Genomic DNA, 24,596 nt, shown 5'->3' with positions numbered 1-24,596 from the left:
ACGTTGATTCGAACAAATACGAGTGTAGCTTGACAAATTTTGAACAACAATAGGAAAAATATTGACTTATTTTTGTTAAATAAAAGTGAGTTGGAACAAAAAGAAAATTGGCTTCCCGTGTAAAGTTTACAACAACTTTTTGATCCAAAAATCGTGCAGTTAGAATCGTGTTTGAAGTTGACGCGTAATATATTTGATTTTCAAACGTTAAGAAAAAAAAATGCAATGCGTGTGTGTATTAATTTAGGATAAGAACGATATCTCTCATTGTTTATCTTCAGGAAGCACAACATCGGTGAACTCGTCGCAAGGAAATCAACCGTTCATCACGATACCACTGAACGTGGCAATGAGCGCTGCTGGTCTTTCATTGCCGGTATCTTCGAGAACGAATTTGTCGTCTCCATCACCAAAATCACCAATCTCGGCTTCAGTGTCTTCAGATTTGCCTTCCGATCTTAGCAAAGACAGAGAGTGACACAGGGCAAACGTTGTTAAAGGTAATTCGCATTTTCGAATCTCCCTGTATCGTCGCAAAATGTCGGAATATTTTTTGAAAGGATCTCCGAGACTAAAGGAAAAGAAAATTCATGAAATCGAAATAAAGGAGGTAGGATCAAAGGAAAATGAACAAAAAATAAAAATAAAAGAGGAACAAGAGGAAGAAGACTCGAAGGAAAATGAAAGCAACGATTTATCGACGAGAATTTCAAAGCACCACCAAAATGGCGCTACGAATCAGTTAAGGAGAAAACGAAAAACCGAAGAAATTTGAAACGACAGATCCGATTACTTTCCTCATTTCTTCGAGTTTTTCATCATAACTCAAAAATAGGACTAAACGTGATAAGTGAGTTTTTCTCTCCCCCCCCCCCCTCTCTTTCTTTCTCTCTTTCTTTCTTTCTATTTCCCGTCATACATAGGATAGATTTTCTTTTATCTGAAAGATGTATCGAACAAAGATCATTCTTACATTAGATTATTTATGTAACTTTTAATTTGAGTTCTTGGATGAATTATCACAAGTAGGTCGTCCATGACACTATCAACGACGACGACGACGACAACGACGAGGAACACGCGAAAGTCGCATACTTCTTACATACTAACATAACTGCTTGAGATGCGACCCATCAAAGGCATGTGACTCTTTCAATTCATCGATGATATATAATATATCGTCAAAAATAACACAAGAATTACAATTTTTCAATTTAAACGAGATTTACAACTTGAGTTTTCTTCATCAAAAATTCATTTCAGACAAACTTTCCTCAAAAAATGGAACAAAACTTACAATTAATCCATTTTCGTATTGTTCATTTATCGAAATTGGTAATCATTGTCGATTCTTGAACAACTTAATCGTGATTTAGTATACTTGAATAATTGCATGTAAAATAATAAAGACATGAGAGGCGCAGTAACTTTTTAAAATGACCGATTGAAATAAATAAAATGTAATTAGTTTTTGTTTGTTTAAAATAATAGAAGATTTGAGCATTTTTTTTTTTTTTAATGTACCTAAATTAACACGAATTTTAACTTCTTTTCTTATTATTCAAAATACTTTGCATAGCCATTTACGGATATTATTTTTATTGTAATTTCATTTTACATTTGTATGTACCTATTAATATACATTTTATGTATGCATGTTAATCTATTAAGTGGGGGACTATAAATTATCAATTATACCTACTTTTAAAAAAGTCTTGAAAATAATTCATTTTTTTCTTTTCTACTTGAAGCATCTTTGTTATTTATAAAAAAAAAATTGATATTTTAAGATATTCATTGTTAAATTAAAGCATAAAGCTTGAATTGTAACTTCTATTAATTTGCATTTGCAAAATTGCATACGAAATATGCTTACGATTAATTTTACTCCTCCGTTTAATAGATTAAACAAATTCTCGTCATTAGAAGCGTCTAGCAATATATTTATTTGATTATTTAAACAAATAAATAAATGAATTAAAGAAATTCTTGTATGTGTGTATGCCATTCGATACGAAATACTAGTCAAAATGGCTATATTTAGCCTAGTAACGTGCAATAACTTTATTATTATGTGAATATTTCGATGATTAAATTTAAAATAATGTTGCATTTTTGATAGCACCAAAAAGAAAAAAAATAGAACACGATAGGAAAAAGGAACGGTAAAGAAGCATCGTTTTATTTATAAACTTTTGTAATATAAAATGATAAATCGACGAACGTGTATGTTTTATTTAAAAAAAGGAAAAAAGAAAAAAAAGGAAAAAAGAAATAAAAAAACCGGGATTTCACAGATTTTTTTTTAAATAAAATTTTGCAATTTACGCGAGAAATTAATTTTTCACGAATTAATGTGAATAGTATTAAATCGAAGAATTCGACGGTAAGTTTGCTAATTGTTCAATTTTACCAGTCGAACTAATTTTACAGCTAAAAAAAACCCGACAAAATGGAGTTTACGAAGAATTACTATTAATTATTCGCTTTCTTTTTCATTATTACTCGTATTTTTAAACATTATATTATTATTATTATTATTATTATTATTATTATTATTATTATGTAATTAAAAATCCTTATTAAAAGTTTACTTGTCTTTCCTATTCAAAATTAATTTGCAAAAGAAAAATCGTTTTAACGATTACATAGATTATTCAATAATGAAATGAATTATCATTCTTAATCCTTTGCACTCCGAATTATTATAAACATTATTCATCAATAATATCAATTTGATACATGTCGAGGTGGGATATTTTTAGTTCATTTAGTTTATTTAGATTATTTACGCAAAACAATTTGTTATTAACTCTTTTTTTTATGTTTTTACATAATTACATTGTGTTATACCTTTATTAATAAAAATCTACCAATTTAGTTTCATTTAAAACGTAATCAAATTTCCATGCAACATAGGGCTGGCTATTTTATTATCTGAAATTCTATGCCACAAAGGGTTAAGTAGTAAACTTTGTTTCATTGTTTTAACTGTCCTCCTGTTCACTCCACTTATTACGAAACACCCTATATATATATATACATAATGCAATTAAAATGAAAAATATCAGTTTCACAAATCACAAATAGAATGATTTTTTTTCTATGTAAATTGTCGAAATATGAATAAAAATGTCATCCAATATTCCTTTTGCCTCCTCCCTTCCTTATTTTATATAAACGAACGACAAACAAGAGGAAGAGTATTTCTTTGTACTCATTCATTTCATTGCGAAATATAATTATTGTAATTAAAAAGTTATATAGATGATTGATGATGTCAGTATGGAACGATTAGATTTACAAAATGGAGATTATATGTGCCCATAATTATAAAAGTGGTCTAAGTCATATATCTCTTCGTTACAAACACTATCTAACATTCTAATCATTTTTGATAATATCGTATTCAAATTACATTGAATTTATTTAATTTATAATAATGTAGTGCGTAATAACTGATAAACTTATTTTGTTTTATTAATTTTGACTTATGTTAGAGCATTTTCATAATTATGGGCACATTGATATGGGTTATTGAAAATTGAAGAGTATGGGAAGAAATAACAGGAAAACCAATAGTTATTTGAACGTCTAGACCGGAAAGTGATATTTTATTGTACGAGACGTGAATATTTTGTTGAACCTATGGTGCCAATCGAGTCATTAAAAGAAAGACAAATATAGCAATAGTAATACATCAATTTCCGGTTTACATATACGTACACAACACGTACTCGATGGTGCGCTTTCAATTATAAATATCACAAAAATTCACATATTTGTCCTAACATTTTATAATTTATAAATTTCATTTTTCTTTTTTTCATACAATGCAGTATTGATTAACAAAACTTCTACAATAATTAAAAAAAAAAAAAAATATAGAGGAAGATACATTTTATACAAATCGTACAAAAAAAAAGAAAAAACAACAACAACTAATCAATCATAATTCGATCTTTCCTCGAAAATTTTGTGCACGCTTGTCATTTTTACATATTTTTTTATTTCATAAAAATCATTATTATACTATTATCGATCGCGATACTCCTGTTAGTTTCCTGTTTATTTGTATTATTCTTATATTGTTGTTAGTTCGTATTTTGTATCGATTTCAAAGGTTCGATTTTATGATCGATTGAAAGATCTCCGCGGTCTTAAGCAATAAATATGTATCGTATATATATATATATATATATATAACTACATACATGCCAGTAATTATGACAGTATAATAATTAACAAAATATGAAAAAATTGGACCGTTTATTTTGAAAGTGTGTGAGTCCATTTTTTTTTTTTTTTAAATGTGATATCACGTAATTTATGTTTAATTTAATGTAAACTATTAAAAAATGTTCATGTTTTGTACAATTAAAAATTGATCGGTAAAAGAAATTGAATAAATCATTGATATGGCTAATCTAATTTAATTTTCTCGAAACAAGAAGAAGTGAACTTATATCAGTTTCTAAATAAACGGTCCAATTAATTCTATTATTTATTTTATAATATAATAAAATAAATATCAAAATAAATTCTTTTCAATTGTATCACACATTATAAACATAATTACCGGCACATATATATATATGTATATGTAACATGTACTATGTAATTAGTAGTTACAATATCTTTATAAGAAGTTATATTTTCTATATGAATGCAGTGTAACTTTTTTTATTATTATTATTATAGGGATGATGATATCATGGTTGCAAATAATGCTAATAAGCTAAGATATTGCCTAACGAATGTGTAAAATGTATAAATTTCACATATCGTTGTTTCTTTTGAAAAAAACTAACTTTAAATAATAAACAATATTAACGCTGTGGTGGTGCACGATGGTGTGTTTATGCGCGCGCCATTGTTCCAATTATTGCGAAGTATGTATTTGATAACGAAGAAAAAACGAATTATTATATTCGTGAAAAATTATCATTTTGTGTACGAGGTGTGCCTTAAGTAATTATTAATTAATTAATTTATTTATTATTATTATTATTATTATTATTATTACTATTATTATTACTATACTATTACTATTATTATTACTATTATATTATTACTATTATTACTGTTATTATTATTATCATATTTTATATATAATATATTATAATATATCCTATGCTCTTTCTTAAAATTATAAACAAATAGTATTTTTATACTATAATCTCAGCTACGTATACATATATTTATATATGTCACTTACATTAAATAATTTATACACTATGAAACATAAGCGAAGACTTTAATGCTAATTAAAACACGGAAAATTGAAAATTAATTTTCTCTACCTGACTACAAATCCGTACTTACTATTAGTCAAATTTACTTTGATAGTGTATAGAAAAAAAAATACAATTATTATTATTATTAATATTAACTTATAGTATAAAAAACATTGTTACTAAATCAGAAAGGTTTTTAAAATATTGTATATTGTAAAATACATTGATCCAAAACTTTTGTCTAATTCATTTTCGTTCATATTTATTTTTATTCATGCAACAATATATGTGGATATAATTATAAAATTCAAATTTTTTGTATAATAAAATAATAATAATAATAATAATAATAATACTTCATAGAAAACAAACGTTGTTATTGTTTAATGAATAATTTTATTGGATATTCCATTGGATTTGAATAGAAATCGAATAATTCATCTTATTCTATTCGTAGAACGAAAGACATTTTGGTTCCATCGGAATTGGCCAATAGGTATACAGTATGCAATAATCCTTGAAATAGAACGAAAACATATGAATGTTTTAATCATTTTCTTTACGACGATATTATTATCTTATTAATCTATCTTATTTTAAGCGATATAATACAAATTTGTAATGACATATTAACTTAACAAATGTTATTCTTTACGATAAACTATTTTCACATATATTTCTAAGAAATGATTTTATTAATAAATTCTTTTCTATGTACGTTCAAAGGTAAAGAAAAAAGCAAGAAAAAATGAAAGTATGATTTCCGTTAAAGTAATAGTATAGATAATTCTCTTACATTATAAACATAAAATTCTAACAGATATTGTTGAATTATTTCTTTAATTTAAAGCAACAAAAAGAAATTCTAAGGTGGTATACGTTTATATTGACAAACATTCAATTGATTTGTTTGAAGAAAAGGGTTATTTGAAATAACAATTGAGAGTTAAAATTCAACGGTATGTTCCTTCTCTCAATCAAGAAGATTTCTTATCTACGATTCAATTGAAGTTTAGTGAAAACTCTTAAGTAAGTAACATACATACATCATCATGGCGACATTACCACCACGAAAAAATCTCTCAAGGAAGAAGATTTTCAAACAACAAATGACTCCTTTGCAAACCCTTTTGCAACTTGGATTTCCGAAAAATCGAGCGTGAGTATATTAACGATAAGATCATTGTTTTATCATTCCAAAATAGAGCAAATTAAATCTTAACAGTTTCTTATCTGTTTACTGATTGTCTTTGTAAACAGACGGCTGTCAAATTTGATGACATTTAACATTCATTTAATCTTTTATCTCAAATTATTGTCAGTCATATATTTAACTTATTTTTATTACAAGTGATGATACTATACATTGGTTTTTTTTTAAATTTTAATTATATTTAATCATTTGTGCGACACGTTCAATAATTATTCATTTATTCATTGAACCTAAATGTGTGAAATTTTCCTTGTACAAAGTTACAATTGAATTTTTGTGTGTGACACATAAACGTTTATCTGATTACAGAGAAAAGGCATTAGCTGCTACAGGACACCGTGGCATTCAACTTGCATCTGACTGGTTACTTGCTCATGTCAAAGATCCAACATTAGATTTTATTGCACATAGACAATATGTATTGTATGCTTGTCCTACTGGAGCATTAGCTGAAAATCTTTCTAAGTTTTGGGTTGAAAGTGAACAGTTAGGTTGGAATGGAGCCCTTAACTATATGCCACATATTACACTTGTATCTTTTTTCCAAGTAAGTAGAATGATTAATTGTTTTGATCTATTAGATTGAAACTTTGTGCATTATGTTATCAAGTGTTTTGTTTTATTCTCAGGTATCAGACGAACTAGAACCAGAATTTGTATATTCTCTTAATAATATCATTGATCGTAATGAATCTTACAACAGGGTTCATTTTGAACCATATATTTCACCCAATTTTATGGGACTTTTTGTCAAAGATGAGGATGCTAAATGGCTTAACGAAATTTCTGCCAATTATGTTGCTAAATTATCAACCTATAATATCATTGCCAATCATCAAGTTAAACCGTTACATCTCACATTGGCTTATCAGTTTCCCAGCAACTTATTTCAACCTCTTCGTACAATGGTTGAAAAATTGAAACCCGCTACAGTAGACAATTGGGAAATTAGATTATATTCTCGGGATTCTAGATTAGAAAATTCTCGTGTACATAAAGTTATATACGCGTACACTTCTAGAGAAGACGATGACTTGGAATTAAGAGTAGGAGATTATATTTATATAACAGAAGAATCATACAACTCTTCTACCGACGGATGGGTTGAAGGTACTTCGTGGTTGACCGGAGCTACAGGAAATTTTCCTTTAAATCACACAAAACGAACAGCTGAATCAGATTCTTGGACATTGCATTGTACTGTGCAAATTAATAGTAATGTAGAAGAAATTGTGGAGGAAGAAGAAGAAGAAGAAGAAGTAGTAGTAAGTCAGAGCAAAAATATAATCAATAATCAAATGAAAGTTTTTCAACTATCTAATTCGCAATTAGAATAATGATATATTATTTATACTTCTTCTTTACACAGGTAGAAAAACCTACATCTTCTTCATCATCTATAATTCCAGCAAGACAACTCTTGATATGTCGTCATGGAGAGAGAGTAGATTTTACGTTTGGTGAATGGATTCCATATTGCTTTGAAGATGGTTGTTACATACGTAGAGATCTAAATATGCCAAAGGTTATACCAACAAGAAATATAAATGAATTTAAACACGACGGTCCTATAACGTCAATTGGAGAATTACAAGCAAGATTGATGGGGGATGCAATAAAATCATCTAAAATGCAAGTAGATGCAGCTTTTACCTCGCCATTTCTAAGATGTATTCAAACGCTTAATAATATTTTAAAAGGTTTAGAATTAGATTTACCCATAAAAATTGAGCCAGGTTTAACAGAATGGTTAGCATGGTATCCAGCTGGTGTACCTACCTGGATGACTCCCGAAGAATTAATTAATGCAGGTTATAATGTGGATACAAATTATAATCATATAATTAAAATGAAAGATCTCACTATAAAAGAAACTTCAACGCAGTATTATGAAAGAAGTTATAAATTAATAAAACATATTATTGAAAATACGAAAGGTAACATTCTAATAGTAGGCCATGCTAGTACTTTATCAGCTTTAACTAAACAATTGACCGGCGGTGAAATACCACCACCGTCAGAAATAACGAAAATAGCTCAAAAAATATCATACTTGGCATGTGCAGTTACTAGCAAAGAATCCAATGGATGGCAACTTCAGGCACCTCCTTTCCCTCCAATCACGCATAATAGTAATAATAAATTTGATTGGAAAGTTTTATTGTAAAAGAATGAACTAGCATTTAATTTAACATAATAGGATTGCGATCATAAAAGACTGTTATGATACAATTAATTTTTTATAAATATAGTTTATATTGAAATGAATGAATCGTAGCAATCCTATTTAAAAGTTTACAATACGAGACGCATATTTCTATTGTTTAAAGATTAAGAATTTTGATAAATAATTAACATAGAGTATTGGCAGTTTAAACTGCGCTTATAGAAGAGAAATAATAATTTTAATACATAGAATACACAGACTTCGTTAAAATGTACTTATGTTGTACCTGCATTTAAATTTATCGTATAAGTCTTATATATATAAGAATAATTTATTTTTTACTAGTTTTAAATATAAATCACTGAACGATTTAACATGAATTTTTCAATGTAAATAATAATGACAAAAATCAATAGTAAATAACTTTACCAACTGTGTCCTGTTACTTATAATTTCATTGTTGACAATATTAATGTAAATTAATACAATTGTTATTTTATATCAGAATCGTAGTGTTGTATTTTACAAAGGTAGCTTTAAATTTTCAATCGTGTTATATTTTATTATTTTCTAATTTTATTAGTAAAAAAATCAAAAACAACATAACTATGTTACTTATTACTGTTATAAAAATTCAAAGTCTATTTATTGGACAATTATTCTAATGTTTTTTTTTTTTTTCAGAAATTATCACATGTATGCAGTGAATGATCAGCTAATGAACAGTTTAGACTGTGAAAATTGTTTTTTGAACAAATGTTTGTTAATTGATCAGCCATTGTATATATATACAATCTTAAGAAATATGTTTAAAATATATTGTATACCAAAGACATAAGTGTATATATATATATATAATAATATTTTATTAAAATAATAAAAAAGAATAAATGACAAAGAAAATAAGATTTGCCTCCATATGGTACAAAATTTTTGAAAATATATAATATACATCTTATTTATTCTAATTATATGTACATAAGGTATATGTTATATACAGAAAAATATAATAAAATTCATTGCATGGAAGGCACAATATTTATAATCTTTTATAATACACATTATTTGGAAGATATCAAACATGTCCACGTTCCTTTAGTTTAGCTATTAAAGTATCAACATCAGGTACTATAGAACCAGCTTGTCTAACTGGTGGTTCTTCTACAGATATAACCTCAATTCTTGGCGATATGTTTACATCAAGATCCTTTGGACTTACTTTTTTGATCGGTTTTTTTTTAGCTTTCATAATATTTGGTAATGTGGCATACCGTGGTTCATTTAGACGAAGATCAGCGCTAAGAACAGCAGGAGTTTTTAGCCTAAGAGTTTCCAATCCCCCATCGATTTCTCGAGTAATAGTCAATTCACCATTACCCTGTTCGATCTAACGATAAACAAAATAATTGACAAAATAAACTGCATTCAATATAACAATTAAACATCTTGATATTTTAAATTAATATAAATCCATAAATCCTTCCAGATGTTTATCATTTATATCAAAAAGTAAATTACCTTACTACAAAATGTTCCTGCTGGCCAATCTAAATTACCAGCAATCATTTGAGCAGTTTGATTGTTATCACCATCGATTGCTTGCTTTCCAACAATAATCAAATCAGCTTTCTCATCTTTAGCAAGTTTAGCAAAAATTTTAGACACATGAATTGGCTGCAAAGTTTCGTATTCTGCTGGCGATACTTCAACGTGTATTCCACGATCAGCACCCATAGCTAATGCAGTTCTCAAAATGTCTTGTGCTTGAGTAGGACCACATGTAACAGCAATGACTTCTTGTACTAATTTTTTTTCTTTCATTCTAATAGCTTCCTCAACAGCTATTTCGTCGAAAGGATTCATTGAATGTTTGACTCCATCTGTAACGACTCCTGTTTTATCTGACTTGACACGAATCTAAAATAATGAATTAAAATATTGATTACAAAAAAAAAAGCAGTTTTTAAATTATTAACTGTATCTGAGCAAGAATAGCTATCAATATATAAATAATAATAATAAATGATTAATTTATCAAAAAGAATATAAAATTTCATTATGTTGCAACAAGTGTTTCATTGCTTTATAAATTAATGGTTGACCTTGGATAAGATCGAATTTGTTAAAACACGAAGATAAGATAAATTCATCTGTTTTTTTTTGTTCTTTTTTAATTGTTACTTAAAGTAATTCTATGTTTTAATACCATAAAAGGTCAAATTTACCTTGACGGCGTAATCGATTACCCTTTTAACACCTACGAGTACACGTGCCATAATTAATTTTTAATTAATTACAATAATATATAGGAGAGAAGAAATGGAAAGTATTTAAAAAACGAGATCAACAGTGTGTTTACATAGACTGTCTTCTCCACTGAGAACACTGATGGAGGAATTTCGAAGTAACTAACTGTAGTTATGTGTATAGTGATAGTCGTCAATGACGTGGCAGTCACTTATGGTTCGAAGTCCTAACTGTTCCTCATTTTTCATAGACAATAACAATAATTATAATATTACTCATATTAAAAATATCCTTAAATAGAAACTTTAAAAATTAGTATTAATTATAATATATTTTTGTTTACTATTGAAAATAAATTCATAACAACTGTGATAATAAATTCGTTAATTTAATTTTAATGTCTTTCAAATTTTTTAAAAGATTTCTATTTGATATAATTAAGATAGAAATTCAATATAATGTATTTGACATAGACAAATATAAATATTGATTAATAAATATTGTAATATTAATTTATCGACAGTATATTTAAAAACTTTTGAATTATTTTTTATAGAAGATTTTAGGAATTTTGTTGTTTCAATCACATAGGGATATTTAATTAATTTCATCGTCATTTAAATGGAACTAAAACGTTAAATGCAATTGAACTTTAAATTCTTTTCTACATTTTTTTTTTCTATCATTATACTTACTTTATATATATATAATTTTCATGCATTTCAAATACATATAATTACAAGACTGTATTACAATTTTATTACTTGTTTTTTTTTGTTTATGTTATTCTTTTATATATATATACAATCATTTATTATATTTATAAGGTTACACTTAAAGATAAAAATATTCAAAGTATAAATCAACATAGAAGAATTCATTAATATATAAATACATTTGTAAACTTACTAGTCCATGTAATAAATCAAAATATATAAATTTTCACAGATGCAAATAAATCAGATGTCATTATTTTAATAAATTTTTGGCAATCACATAAGAATAACCGTGAGTTTTTTCTGAGATCTTGTCTTTGTAAAAAAACTTAATAAAGATGAAAGAGTACTCTCTCTCTCTCTCTCTCTCTATTGACATTAATTGTATAAACAACAACAAACAAAAAATTTATAAAATACATAATTGAGCATAGTGCATTGTGTTACTATTAAGTCAGGAAGTGAATACATCGTTAATAAAAAAAAAACATCAGTCGATTCATTCCTTCCATTAATACTCTGGCAGTTCAAATACTTTTTTTTAACGCGTATATCAATATGCCTAAAACAAAATAAATGAGTATATATATGTATGTACATGTTCTATCACAAAGAGAATAATTAAGAGAGAATAATGTTTATTAAAAATAAGTTAATGATTACCTTAACGCTAAAGGAAGTGTCATAACCACCTTTATGTTGCATTCTTTCTTGAATAGTGGATAAGCAATCTCCAGTCATATTGAAGTCATCGCTACTGATGTGACCTGTATGTCGAAAATTTGTAGGCTCTCCAATCATGCTCCGATCTATCCTGAGCCTTTGATGAGTCTTGTGTTTCCCACTTCGTGAACGTGGTTCTTGTTGTTGCAAACAACACTTAAAACATTGTATCCAAAGTTCGCTACTACCTGCCATTTTGCATTAAAATTTAAGCTTGCTGTTTCAATTTCTTAATCTCTCAAATCTGAAACAAATGACACAATGCAATAATTACAAAGTAATCTAACAACAATTACAATTTTTAAATCAAATTAAATCATACTATCAAAATAACTTTACATCTTAACCTATACGCAACATAAAGCAGTTATAGGTACTAATACTTGGACAATACATCATTTATACTTTATTTTTAAACTACGCACGTTACAACACAACATTTATTATAAATTTTGCAATACACAAACTTAACCAAAAGTTGCTTTCATGTTACTTTTTTTTGGTCACTTCTTTGATGTTCCAGTACGTTCAAACCCGCCAGGAAACATGACAAACGATCCTTTATGATGATTATCTTGTATGTTATTCAACTACCCAAATACATCTAACATAAGTACAATTAATCGATCCAATTTTAAAATTGGACAAACTTAAATCTACATTTGATTGGTTTACATATTCAAAGACGTTTAATGTATAATCATTTCATTATTATTACATATAATAATCCTATATTTTTAATATCCTCTTGAAAAACAATCTAAATCGTTAAAACATCTTTTTAACATCATTCAAATATTAAATTATTATATTTGATTGTTGCATTTTGTCGTGTTATAGAGAAGACAAATATTTTAGTTAGTTTTGCTGCAAAATTCACTTCGGATGTATTCCGATAATTTGATTGTTGTTCATTTTGCTATAAATAACTTCTTTGTTAATTGTCATTACGAAAAAAAATAAAAAAACAAACATATATATATATATATTGTTTTAAAAAAAGAACTATACAAATCATTTGTTGTTTTGTATAAAAAAAACACTATTTTACTCTTAACCAATAATAATATTTTTCTAGGAATTATTTGTTTCAATTATGCCTAACCTGTGTTTTAAAGTTAGTTGCAAATCACGCGTGGTTGTGTAGTACAGTTGCTTAAGTCACCTTAAAGCCACTTCTTTATGTAGTCGCTGATAAAAAATACGACAGGGTTTTAGTTGGCCAATATAGTTTATCTATAAATATGTGTTCTATAATAATATTTCAAACGATATAGGATGAAATATTTATAAAGTTAAGAAGCATTCAGTATTCCAATTGTTATTTAAATTACGAATGCTGATATTTTATTGTAACCGCATGTTACATAGTTCAATATAATTGTCGAAACACACACAACACACACAGTTCTCTAGCCCTTTCTTGTTGTAACATTGAATATTGAATATTGAACGTTTGTACATTATCATAAAAATATACATACTTTTTTTTCTTTAAATTATTCGTGTAATAACATTTATTACTAGTACAATGTTACATTGAATGGATTTATTTATCATTATTTCATTTTTAATTGTACTTAATAACATTAATTATGGCGAGTGAAGTACAAATGAACGAAGAATTGGAACCTGTCTCCAACGCCATGAATGTAGACAAATCGGTTGTTGAAGAGTGAGTATAAAGTCCATTTTATATTATTTTATTTATATTTGGAATTATTTTACATATTGATGAAAAGAAAATTTTCCACTCTTTAATTTTTTTTATTCTTTTTTTTTTTAATTATGTAATTATATTAAAATTGTGTAACAATTTGTCTTTAGATTGGCAGAGGCAAAGAAAGAAATAGCAAATCAATATTATTCTTTGAAACAATATAAAAAAGCATTAACCGGATATAATGAAGTTATTGGTTAGTATATTTATACCAGTTTATATAATGAAGCTAATCTCTTGTTCTATAATCAATAGAAATAATAATAATAATAATAGTAATAATAAAAATGATAATAATGATGATTCTAGAGATGTGTTCAGATGAACCACGTTATTATGGTAACAGAGCAGCCTGTTATATGATGCTTGGCCTATATCGTAACGCTTTAGTTGATGCTAAAAAGTGCATTGAATTGGACCCATTGTTTCTCAAAGTACATACATTTATGTTCAATGAAATATTATGATTTATTCGCTTAATATTTCTTTTTTTATGTAATTATGATTTTTATATTCCTAGGCATACAGCAGGATTATCAAATGTTCATTGATTTTGGGTGATATCATAGAAGCTGAAACTAATATAACTAAACTTTTGGAATTAGATCCTGATAATACATCTGTAGCTACTGAAAAAAAGGACTTGGAGTATATACAGAAGTATCTTAAGGATGCGGATACTGCTTACGCAGTGAAAGATTTCCGTAAGGTTAGAGGTTTGTGTAAATGTAATGCTCATTTCCACTGCTAACAATATTGTTAGCAAAGATTTTGAAGGATCTAGTACTATTATACAGCATGTTTCATAACTTAACTTCTGTCTGGTCTACTTGGGGAATGAATAGAAGACACAAAAGCAATGGAAACAAAATATATATTAATATGTGTTTGCCACATCCGACAAATACTATATATTCATATCGTTAATCATTTAAATTCTGTAGTTGAAGTATACTTTGCAAACCGATGTTTTGTCTTTTTTTGTTAATAGGTTGTATATTGTATGGATCGATGTTGCGATGTTAGTACATCGTGCACAAGATTTAAATTAATCAAAGCCGAATGTCTTGCATTCTTAGGAAGATACGAAGAAGCACAAAAACTTGCCAAGTAGATTAACATTTATTTAACAAAGATTTTATTCACTTTGAATTATATTTTATTTATTTATAACTTTAATATTCTTATTATATTTTCAGTGATGTTTTGCATATTGATAGACAAAATGCGGATGCTATTTATATTCGTGGTATGTGTTTGTATTTCCAAGATAACATTGAGCGAGCTTTCGCACATTTTCAACAAGTATTAAGATTAGCACCTGATCACGATAAGGCATTGGAAATTTATAAGGTAATAAAAATACTTATAATTTATTATGGTAAATTCATTTATAAAATGAATATATGTAGTATTAATCGTTGTCTTACTTTTAGAGAGCGAAAACTTTAAAAAAAAGAAAGAAGATGGGAATGCAGCATTTACAATGCAACGCTATCAAGAAGCTTACAAGTTATTTACAGAGGCTTTAACTATAGATCCTCAAAATATAATGACTAATGCTAAACTTCATTTTAATAAAGCAACAGCAGCTTTTAAAGTAAGTTGAAACAAATATTGTATATTAAATTACATGTAAGAATAAATGTTTTGTTTGTTGTATACTTAAGTAAAAAAAAAAACTGTTCTTTGTTACTACAGTTAGGAAGAGTGAAGGAATCGATAACAGAATGCACAGAAGCTTTAAAACTCGATGAAAATTATCTTAAAGCTTTGCTTAGGAGAGGATCATCTTATTTGGAATTAAATGAATACGAAGATGCTGTTCGTGATTTTGAAAAAGCGTGTAAAATAGATAACAGTCGTGGTACGAATATTATACATATAATTATTCAATTATGTATTATTCATTAAAATAGAAACTTATTAATACTATGTATATTTAATATTTATTTTACAGAAAATAAGAGATTCCTTATGGAAGCAAAAATGGCTTTGAAAAAATCGAAAAGGAAAGACTATTATAAAATATTAGGTATCGATAAAAACGCATCAACCGATGATATTAAAAAAGCATATAGGAAACGGGCTATGGTTCATCATCCAGGTATCAAAACCGATAATAAATCTAATTAATTATATAATATACCGTAAATAAAATGTGTTATAATGTTAATATTTATTTGAATAATTATCAGATCGACATGCTAATGCAACTGAAGGGGAAAAGAAGGAACAAGAAAAGAAATTTAAAGAAGTTGGAGAAGCATATGGTATTCTATCGGATCCGAAGAAACGTTTGCGTTATGATAATGGTCATGACATTGATGACAATGACAGCAGTATGCAAGGTTTGTCAAATTATTATTCATTATTCATTGAATAAATTTGTAAACAATGATTTAACAAATCATGATTTACAATTAATCGTTAATGTATTTAATAATAAACATTGTTTTTTCAGACATGGATACTCGTGGAATGTTCCCAACGTTCTTTTCTCCAGATGCGGGCTTTCAATTTCGTACTGAATTTTACAATGGCTACAGTTTTCATTTGGGTTAATAACATTCCAAAGCGCATCATGATATGACAGTATATCTTATTATAATACTTTAGTTTATTTGATATAAAAAAAAAAAATATAATGTTTTTCCCTTTTGCAATCGTATTAATTAATTATATATTTATTGATCTTGACATTTAGATCATCATTATGTACAAAGTCGTATAATGTAGTAGATTATTTTGTATAAATTTTGCTTTTCACATGTTTTTAATCCATGAAAACAGAAAAACAAAATTAAATAAAATAATTAGTCTCATTCTTTTTTCAATATAGCAAGTATAAGATCTTTCATAAAAATTGGTTTTGTGATTAATGTTTGAACATTGATTAGAATGATAATATTTAATATAGATTTTCTTTTTTCTTTTTTTGCAAAAATATTTTCTCTAAATTCGTACACTTAATTTACTTTGCATAATATATATATATATATATACACACACAACAATTCATTTATTCTATTTCCGAATATTTTTAGAATTAAATTTAGCAAAAAGAGGACACGTATAGAAAAAACATATTGAAAAGTCAGTCCTTGTTATTGTTATTAGAAATGATAATAAAAATTAACAGCTACTCTAGTGAAATATTTTTTGTTCACCTAAATGTAAATCTTTTATATCGAAAAGAAAGAATATGGATAGATTTGGAATATGGGTTTAGGTTTTGCTTAAAAATATACAATATATTTGAATTGAAAAGTTATACATATATATATGTTTATGTATATAAAATATACATATATACCAATATGTTTTATTACTAAAATATGTAAGCTAAATTGATTACTTTCACACGATGTAATTTGTTGTATATTTTATGTTCTCAATTAAGAAGAAAATACATAACTAACTTGAGTTAATTAATTAATTATTCAATTAATAATAATAATAATTATTATTATTATTTAATTTTATATTCGGCATGAATTACAAATGTCACTTTTGTTCTTATTTTTATTTATTATAAGATCATAATTCAATAGATTGTGAAAATTTGTCTGATATCCAAATATTTTGTTGCGGGCGACATTGAGTTAATATATTAGGGCCTATGTTTCAATATTTGTTTGATTTATTTAGTAAAAATGATAATAATTATTTAAAAATATATGTAGCATTATTTATCGAAACTAAAATATTTCGCAATATAAATTTAATAAATCAAAGTAATGATTTACTTGTCAATGCTTTACTACGAATTCCCAATCTACCAACTGGGTCTACAGTAAATTTAACGTGACAACAACAACTCGATGGGAAACGAAACATTTCTGGAAAAATTTTACCATCTTTCGAAATGGCAGCCATTTGACGATAAATGAATTTTTGTTTGCATGTTGATTTGTAACCTTCGGCAAGTGACATTCCTTTTATATTGCACATGCTATTCTCGTTACTACTACTAATAATAATAATTAATTTAATTTTACTTGATTGTTTCATAATTATTTCTATAATGTCAAATAAAGTTTTACTAACCCGCATGTTTCGATTCGTACTCCTTGTTTAAAATTATCTTGATTTACAATTACAAACCATTCCTTGGTCTTACTTTCTGCTGATCTTGGATAAATTATTTTTTCCTATTGAATGGTAATATTAAAAATAAGACTTAAAAAATGAATTAAAAACAAAATGAGAGATAATGCATAAGAATTTTTCTGATTATAAAAACTTACATTAGATGCACAAAGAGGTGTATTACCTACACCAATTCTCTTTGTAATATCGGGTAGCTAAAATATTATGGTAAACGTTATATTATTTTACCTTGTAGTAAAACATCTGATATAATATATATAAAAAGAAAAAGTTATTTCTCACCACATCTGTTGTCGCAAAAAATTGTATACTACTATTTTGTTGAATAGCATTATTTATTGTTTCTTCGGGATAATCATATACTCTTTCGCAATAAGTTGATCCATGACAAACTGGTGCCAATATTCGTGACGATATTGATGATAATGAATCGGTATATGGTCTATTGTCCGTTGGAAAAACAAATTTACCGTCTATACGATCTGTTGAAGAAAAATGTTTAATAGAAAAATTACAAATATTTTACTAATTCCTAATTTATATTATTGTCCAAATCGTACACATAGAAAATTATATTTATAATTTATATTTATTTATTGATTTAAGTTCATCAATCTATCTAAAATAACAAATGTATAAGTATGAAAAACAAATCAAAATAAGTATTAACAAATTATTTAAATAATAAGTTCAGGTTCATTTACCATGTCTATTAGCTTGATTAAGTAATTCTGGATTATCATTTTGAAATAATCGAGCCCTTGAATTTGTATTAGGTCCATGTGTGAAGTTACTTTCAGAGATTGATAATTGATTTTCTCTATTAAATCTAGCAATTGTCTGATTTCCATTTTGCATCGATTTATCAACTTTTACTTGCGGATAAGTACGAACATGTTTAAAAAACTGCAATATAAATATTATCATAAGATAACAAAATAATTTAAACTGTTCACGAGTTCTGAAAAATGTAATTTGTATAAATAAATAAAATTACATACATTTCTACGTATTACATACTCGTCATATTATACGTTAACACATCTTATAAAATAATGAATGAAAAGTTAATGTAAAAAGAAAAAAAAAGATGTCGTAATTTTAACAAATATTGGAGAAAACATAACTTGTACTTTTTGAATTTCCCGCGTACAGTAAAATGCAAGGACTACGTGTGTCAAATATCTTTTAAATAAATATCATCTTCAACCTTAATATAATATCTATTGTTATCCTAAAATCATTTCAAAGACATTCTGTAGAATAATGTCACGTAAAACGGACAATGAGTTTAATAAACAATGTTTCACAGTTTGCTTGGTCATCTTATAGTGTGCTTCAGTCAGGTGTATTAAAGCACAGAGGGGGTAGTGATCTCAAGCTATTGTAAGTGAAACGACTATGGAAATTTAAAGGTCGCCTGGTCATTCTATACAATGACAGCATTACACATTGATAGTAACATATATATTTCAATAGATCAAAATTATTCACATAAATCTTATATAAAAATTAAAAACTTACCAATAATATAAGGCAGGTATTCAAGAAAATACGGCTTAAAGTATCTTGTTTTGTCATTTTCTTGATTCAATTGAATGTTTTTATCGATAGAACAAATCACTTCCTTAATTTGTTTCCTTGTAACTTCTTTCAGGTGATTCTTCTCCTACTCTTTCAAAATTGGTTTCTTTCTTTTTCCTTCTTTTATCCTTCACTTTATATATTTACTTATATACATGTATGTATATATGTATATTCATATACACACGCATACATGTATGCATCATAAATATATAGCATATATACAAGGTCAATCACGGAACGTAACATTTTAAAATAACTCGTTAAATATACATTGTATAAAAAAATGTTTCTTACATAGATAAAAAGAAACTAAATTATGGGGTAAATGTAATGGTAAATAAAACTTTTTTGTAAGGTCATTTTTTTTTTTAATTAAATATCAAAGTCAACGTTATTTTTTTTTTTTTTAAATGAAATGCCTAATTTTTTTTCAGGATTCTGATAAAGCATCAAACTCCGCATAAAAAACTATCATCTATGTAATATCTAAAATTGTTGAGTACTTGCTGAATAAATTGCCGAGTACACAAATAAATGTTTATTATCACAAATGTTTAAAAAAATGTAGAAAACATTTTGTTTCATACAATGTATGTTTTACGAATTCCGTGACTCACCCTGTATAATATATTTTTGTCTATTTTTCTTAAAACTCTGTTTGGTTCGTATAACAAAATGAAAATGAAAATGAAAAGTTTTATATGAATCAGTTCAATTAAAATCTAATTAAATAGTCACTCGAGGAAAAACTTGCTCGCACATAATGGTATAATCAGAGAATGAGAGAATATAATTAATAGTTCATTGTATTAAAAGTAAGTACTGGTAGGAGGAAAACAGTATATGTTAATCAGTTGTGGTCATTTGTCAAGGGAAAACCACAAAGTTACAAAGATATTGCAAACCGGATTTACTTGCGTGATGTTAAAAATTATAAAGAAGTTTAATATAAGGATCGCACGAACTTTATGATTAATTCCCAACTATGTTTTTTTTTTTTGAATGATAACATTTGTTTTAGGATTAATATTTAATGTTATTCGTCTACGCTGATGGATTCTACACAAGTGATCAAGAATAAACATTTATAGTCCAATAAATAAAGACCTTATGATAGCATGTTGATAATTGTACATTTAAAAGGTACAGATGTGCGTTGGGAATAAAAGTGGGACTGTGTTAAATCCTTTGGCTCATCCATCAGTCGAATGCGCGTCATCTCTGTTAATTGTAATCGGGAATTTTATCATCAGGATTAGAAAAAAAAAATACCACAATTATTAATTGTTATCACGAAAGTGGTTTTTATGATCGTTCTAAAATTAATTTTATTTAAAATTTTAAATATTTTGTTTATTTTCTAGACACAATTTAATTAAACACACTTCATTTTATTTACATTGTATTTATTTTAACTTTTGAACATTGTTTAATTTTTTTTTTCTATAATAAAATATAGAAAAATAATTATTTAAGTTATTATTAATTCATTCATTTATTCGGTCAATTACTTGACAAAATTATTTCATTCTTTTCTTCCTTTATTTTGATTACATATGATCAAATAATTTATCAAAGTGTGATGATTATGTGTCTAATGATCACGTGTGTGTGTGATGATGACAATGAATGATCACTATAACTTTAAATCATGTCAGATATTAAAAATATTATTGAATTATTATGCAAACATTTGAATTTATCAATCAAAGTTGCAATTCAACCAGAATGTTTTAGGTTATCTAAATTTAATGATCCAAAGGAACAATCTGTAAGTCTCTAATGTAACAACGAATTTATTTTCATCGTATTTGCTCTGAGTATTATCTTATCTTAATGTATATTTTATTATCTAGGATACATTATGGACAATATTGCACATATTAAGTTTGTACGCGGCGAAAGAAAATCAAAATAATATTAACTTTGAGGAATACGGTAAGTTTGTTAATTTTTCGGATGTTATACATATTATTTGTTACTATTTATTGGACCATTTTATTTTGTTATAACGAATATATTTTGTAGATAAATTATCTGCTACAAAATTATATTTTGCTTATTTACAATATCCAGCGATTGAGTTTTATAATTTATCTGAAAGTTGTTGTAACAATAGAGTACTTCTATTAGCATTTGCATGGCTTTTAGCGACGCAAAATGTTTTAAACATTGTCATACGAATCAACTTGATATCCAGTATTTTAGGAAAGGAATGTTCATCCCCTGACTTATCTTTGGTAAATACGGAAACTTTAAGAAAAATAATGTTAAGAATAATAAATACATCATCATTAAAATAGAATATTATTTTAGAAAGAAATATCTATGATAGAAACATCGTATTCTTTGAATACTCAAATAAAAAATATTATCCATCACAATAGTAAAGTTAATTTTAATATTAAATATATATCCGAATTAATTGATATCAAAACTAAATTGTCAACTAAAGCTCACAGTGCAAGCTTCAATTATGATTGTCTTGCGCATATGAACGTTATGGATATTGCATTTGTCAAAAGTTTATTCGTATTACAAGATACAGATTCAAATTTTACTCAATCTAAGCAACAACTAAAGTCCGAGTTGTATAACATAGGAGCGATGTTGGATGTACATTTAAAATGGATGGAAAAAGAGTATATATTCTATGATTGGATGGTATATTCTTTTTATATTGAATTATTTTCTAAACGTAAACATAGATTAAATTGCTAGTAATATAATCTCATTGGTTTTAGATAACTGTAATCAAGGAACATGAAAAATCTGTAGATATTAATAAAAGTAGTATAAATTGGAACGAAATAATTAATTTCGTTTCTTTGCTAGAACACATTATGAAAAAAAATTAAATTCTATTTGCTCAAAACAAGCAAATGATGATGCAAAATACTACAATGATTTTCAATGTACATCACGTTTATTGAGAACACCGGACATCAAATGCGAAGTTAATAAATGGTTGACGGATATAACCGTTCAACTGAGTCAAATAAAAGAAACGCTTGGAAAAAATAAAGAAGAAATCACGTTACAATTAAAAAATATATTAGCAATTGTGCCATCGTGCGTTAGAGTTTAATGCTGTTTTGTAATATTTTTATATAAAAAAAAAACATATGTATAATTAAATATTTTTTAAATGAATTTTCCTAAAAATATCATATATCAACACTAGATTTCACTTCTAAGAACAAAAATATTGTTAAAGAAAATACTAAAAAACCAAATCCCCGATTAAATAAGATTATACAATGAATATATGTTATATTATCACATAATAATAGAGTATTTTTGATTTCCAAGAAAACGGACGTTAAAACGCTATAAATAAATGTATACAAATGTTAGGATGTGGGAGAAGTTGATATTAAGTCGACTACACCAAACGACGAAATAAAAACATTAAGAATTGTAACGAGAAATATACCGATAACGGTCCAATTATTAGCTGTATCAGCTTTACACATTTGCGCGTCAACTTTAACGTCGTATCTGCTATTCCAAATTAATCCAATACCAACTATAATTTGAATAAGCAAACTGGAACTAATCATAGCTAGTGAAGGATAATAATAAGGATGCCGACCATCTGTTTGTAGAACGTAACGCAATTGATTGGCATTAGCTGATAACAATGCTAGATCCATCATTCCTTGTGCAAGAGTCTTTTTGTGTTGATAAATGTTTACATCTGGTATCGATGGTTGAATCGGTGGTGGCAGAGGAAAAGAAGGGTGTTGTCCATTAGGATTATTTGATGGTAATTCTGGAAACAGTCCATCGTCAATACCTTTGTCACCCGGACGTGAAAGAATTCCAGGTTCTAGGTCGTCTATTTCCGGACCCGAAGTCGGCCGTGGATTGTAAGTGTTGTCTGTTTCGAGAAGTCCACCCAAGCGTGATTCCACACTTGGCAGTGCATTTTCCAATTTGGCAGATAATAATTGCTTCTGCTCATCGGGAATTTCATCCATATATATGATTTCATCGTGATTATCTTTCGTTAGATTATTCATTACGAGTACATAGGAAAACGAATTAATTGTTTGTTTTATTTGTTTTTAATAACGAAGCACCACACAATAGAACAACTACTTTATTTAGAGTTATCGATCTGATTTATTCATTCAAAAACACATGACACTTATCACACACAACAGTTATCCAATATTATTTTATTCCGTTTTATAAGATAATCCAACGAACGGTACAAATACAACGAACGAATGAAACACAATAAACGTTGGTAAATCTTGAATTGTATTATAACTAAATACACGCGAACAACATAGTTCATACGTTCAAATGTACGTCATGAATCATTCTTTGTATAATTAGATGAATGCTCTAGTCTCTATTTGAAATCGCGTGCAGACGATTCGAAGAATCTTACGCGAGATGATATTTTCTACTATTCAGAAAAATAATTAATCCTTTAGATTTCATTTTCTTATACAAGTCGGAAAATTTGATAAATAATATTTTGTAGATCGATATTATTAATAGTGTCACGCAAGAACGGTCATACAGTTACTGAACGTTTTAAAGTCTCTATTGATTCACATATACAAAAGGTCACTTAACAGTAAATAGCTGATTCATTTAATGATGCAATCTAACTTAGAAAACCCAATGATCTTTATTCCATTTTTTTTAAATCCAAGAAGAGAGATAATAAAAATATAAGTGAAAGTACGCGTCTCTAAAAAAAAACAAAAAGAATCTTTTTCCATGACTCATTTCTACTTCTTTTCCTTAACCTGCTGCAATGATATCATTTTTGACTTCTTACATAGTGAATTTAAATAAATAATTAAATAAATAAATAAATGAAGTCTAACTTTATAATTTCTTTTTCACGGAA

The 24,596-nt window shown here is 26.9% G+C and overlaps 8 protein-coding genes across 19 annotated transcripts in view; 4 read left to right on the top strand and 4 right to left on the bottom strand.

Moving 5' to 3' along the window:
* The window catches only part of bs (serum response factor blistered), a 31,469-nt gene extending 28,045 nt beyond the window's left edge, over positions 1-3,424 (top strand). The window contains exons 5-6 of one of the 2 annotated variants that reach the window (XM_089172415.1): positions 282-500; positions 561-3,424. In XM_089172415.1, coding sequence (XP_089028541.1) covers positions 282-478 — 197 coding nt within the window. In that variant the 3' untranslated portion in view covers positions 479-500; positions 561-3,424. Of the gene's footprint in view, positions 1-281 lie in introns of both variants that reach the window. The other variant, XM_015324966.2, reaches the window with a different exon arrangement.
* A 115-nt stretch (positions 3,425-3,539) lies between these two features.
* On the top strand, positions 3,540-9,282 carry Epp (Ecdysteroid phosphate phosphatase). 4 transcript variants are annotated; one of them, XM_089172406.1, is made up of 5 exons: positions 3,540-5,991; positions 6,088-6,396; positions 6,760-6,997; positions 7,080-7,715; positions 7,820-9,282. In XM_089172406.1, the coding sequence occupies exons 2-5, from the start codon at positions 6,290-6,292 to the stop codon at positions 8,615-8,617; spliced, it is 1,779 nt and encodes a 592-aa protein (XP_089028532.1). In that variant the 5' UTR covers positions 3,540-5,991; positions 6,088-6,289; the 3' UTR covers positions 8,618-9,282. The 4 variants fall into 4 exon arrangements, with proteins under 4 accessions (XP_089028532.1, XP_015180454.2, XP_089028533.1 ...); XM_015324968.2 differs by having other exon boundaries at positions 3,540-6,396; positions 7,080-7,709; XM_089172407.1 differs by having other exon boundaries at positions 3,540-6,396; positions 7,080-7,712.
* Positions 9,283-9,559: 277 nt separating this feature from the next.
* Positions 9,560-11,072, bottom strand: Etfb (Electron transfer flavoprotein beta subunit). Its single transcript, XM_015324971.2, has 3 exons — positions 10,843-11,072; positions 10,136-10,534; positions 9,560-10,004 (listed from the first exon to the last, which is right to left on the bottom strand). Exons 1-3 carry the CDS (start codon positions 10,891-10,893, stop codon positions 9,693-9,695), a joined length of 762 nt encoding a protein of 253 aa, XP_015180457.1. The 5' UTR covers positions 10,894-11,072; the 3' UTR covers positions 9,560-9,692.
* Positions 11,073-11,619: 547 nt separating this feature from the next.
* On the bottom strand, positions 11,620-12,955 carry Spec2 (CDC42 small effector protein Spec2). 7 transcript variants are annotated; one of them, XM_015324972.2, is made up of 3 exons: positions 12,797-12,955; positions 12,244-12,547; positions 11,620-12,142 (listed from the first exon to the last, which is right to left on the bottom strand). In XM_015324972.2, the coding sequence occupies exons 2-3, from the start codon at positions 12,496-12,498 to the stop codon at positions 12,134-12,136; spliced, it is 264 nt and encodes an 87-aa protein (XP_015180458.1). In that variant the 5' UTR covers positions 12,499-12,547; positions 12,797-12,955; the 3' UTR covers positions 11,620-12,133. The 7 variants fall into 7 exon arrangements, with proteins under 7 accessions (XP_015180458.1, XP_089028631.1, XP_089028639.1 ...); XM_089172505.1 differs by having other exon boundaries at positions 12,771-12,898; XM_089172513.1 differs by having other exon boundaries at positions 12,776-12,874.
* A 479-nt stretch (positions 12,956-13,434) lies between these two features.
* Tpr2 (Tetratricopeptide repeat protein 2) lies at positions 13,435-17,458 on the top strand. The gene is made up of 11 exons (XM_089172520.1): positions 13,435-13,978; positions 14,131-14,219; positions 14,333-14,457; positions 14,544-14,732; positions 15,015-15,133; positions 15,223-15,376; positions 15,462-15,623; positions 15,725-15,890; positions 15,984-16,130; positions 16,222-16,374; positions 16,488-17,458. The coding sequence occupies exons 1-11, from the start codon at positions 13,899-13,901 to the stop codon at positions 16,586-16,588; spliced, it is 1,485 nt and encodes a 494-aa protein (XP_089028646.1). The 5' UTR covers positions 13,435-13,898; the 3' UTR covers positions 16,589-17,458.
* Positions 16,945-19,791, bottom strand: LOC107068516 (Spaetzle domain-containing protein). 2 transcript variants are annotated; one of them, XM_015324980.2, is made up of 6 exons: positions 19,661-19,791; positions 18,841-19,042; positions 18,419-18,618; positions 18,274-18,330; positions 18,074-18,177; positions 16,945-17,996 (listed from the first exon to the last, which is right to left on the bottom strand). In XM_015324980.2, exons 1-6 carry the CDS (start codon positions 19,715-19,717, stop codon positions 17,756-17,758), a joined length of 861 nt encoding a protein of 286 aa, XP_015180466.2. In that variant the 5' UTR covers positions 19,718-19,791; the 3' UTR covers positions 16,945-17,755. The 2 variants fall into 2 exon arrangements, with proteins under 2 accessions (XP_015180466.2, XP_015180467.2); XM_015324981.2 differs by having other exon boundaries at positions 16,945-17,993.
* A 1,563-nt stretch (positions 19,792-21,354) lies between these two features.
* On the top strand, positions 21,355-23,013 carry LOC107068519 (uncharacterized). Its single transcript, XM_015324988.2, is given in 6 exon segments — positions 21,355-21,494; positions 21,580-21,661; positions 21,752-21,963; positions 22,040-22,387; positions 22,468-22,564; positions 22,567-23,013. Coding segments are annotated over 6 exon segments (1,104 nt in total). The 5' UTR covers positions 21,355-21,374; the 3' UTR covers positions 22,812-23,013.
* Positions 22,817-24,509, bottom strand: LOC107068523 (ninjurin-A). The gene has a single exon (XM_015324993.2). It carries the CDS (start codon positions 23,746-23,748, stop codon positions 23,077-23,079), a length of 672 nt encoding a protein of 223 aa, XP_015180479.1. The 5' UTR covers positions 23,749-24,509; the 3' UTR covers positions 22,817-23,076.
* Positions 24,510-24,596: the final 87 nt, after the last annotated feature.

Source organism: Polistes dominula, unplaced genomic scaffold (assembly GCF_049000335.1).
Source record: "Polistes dominula isolate Pdom_NZ unplaced genomic scaffold, Pdom_raw_medaka contig_28, whole genome shotgun sequence".
Taxonomy (NCBI): Eukaryota; Metazoa; Arthropoda; class Insecta; order Hymenoptera; family Vespidae; genus Polistes; species Polistes dominula.
The sequence above is the reverse complement of the archived record's forward strand: the minus strand, read 5'-3'. Positions and strand labels throughout refer to the sequence as shown.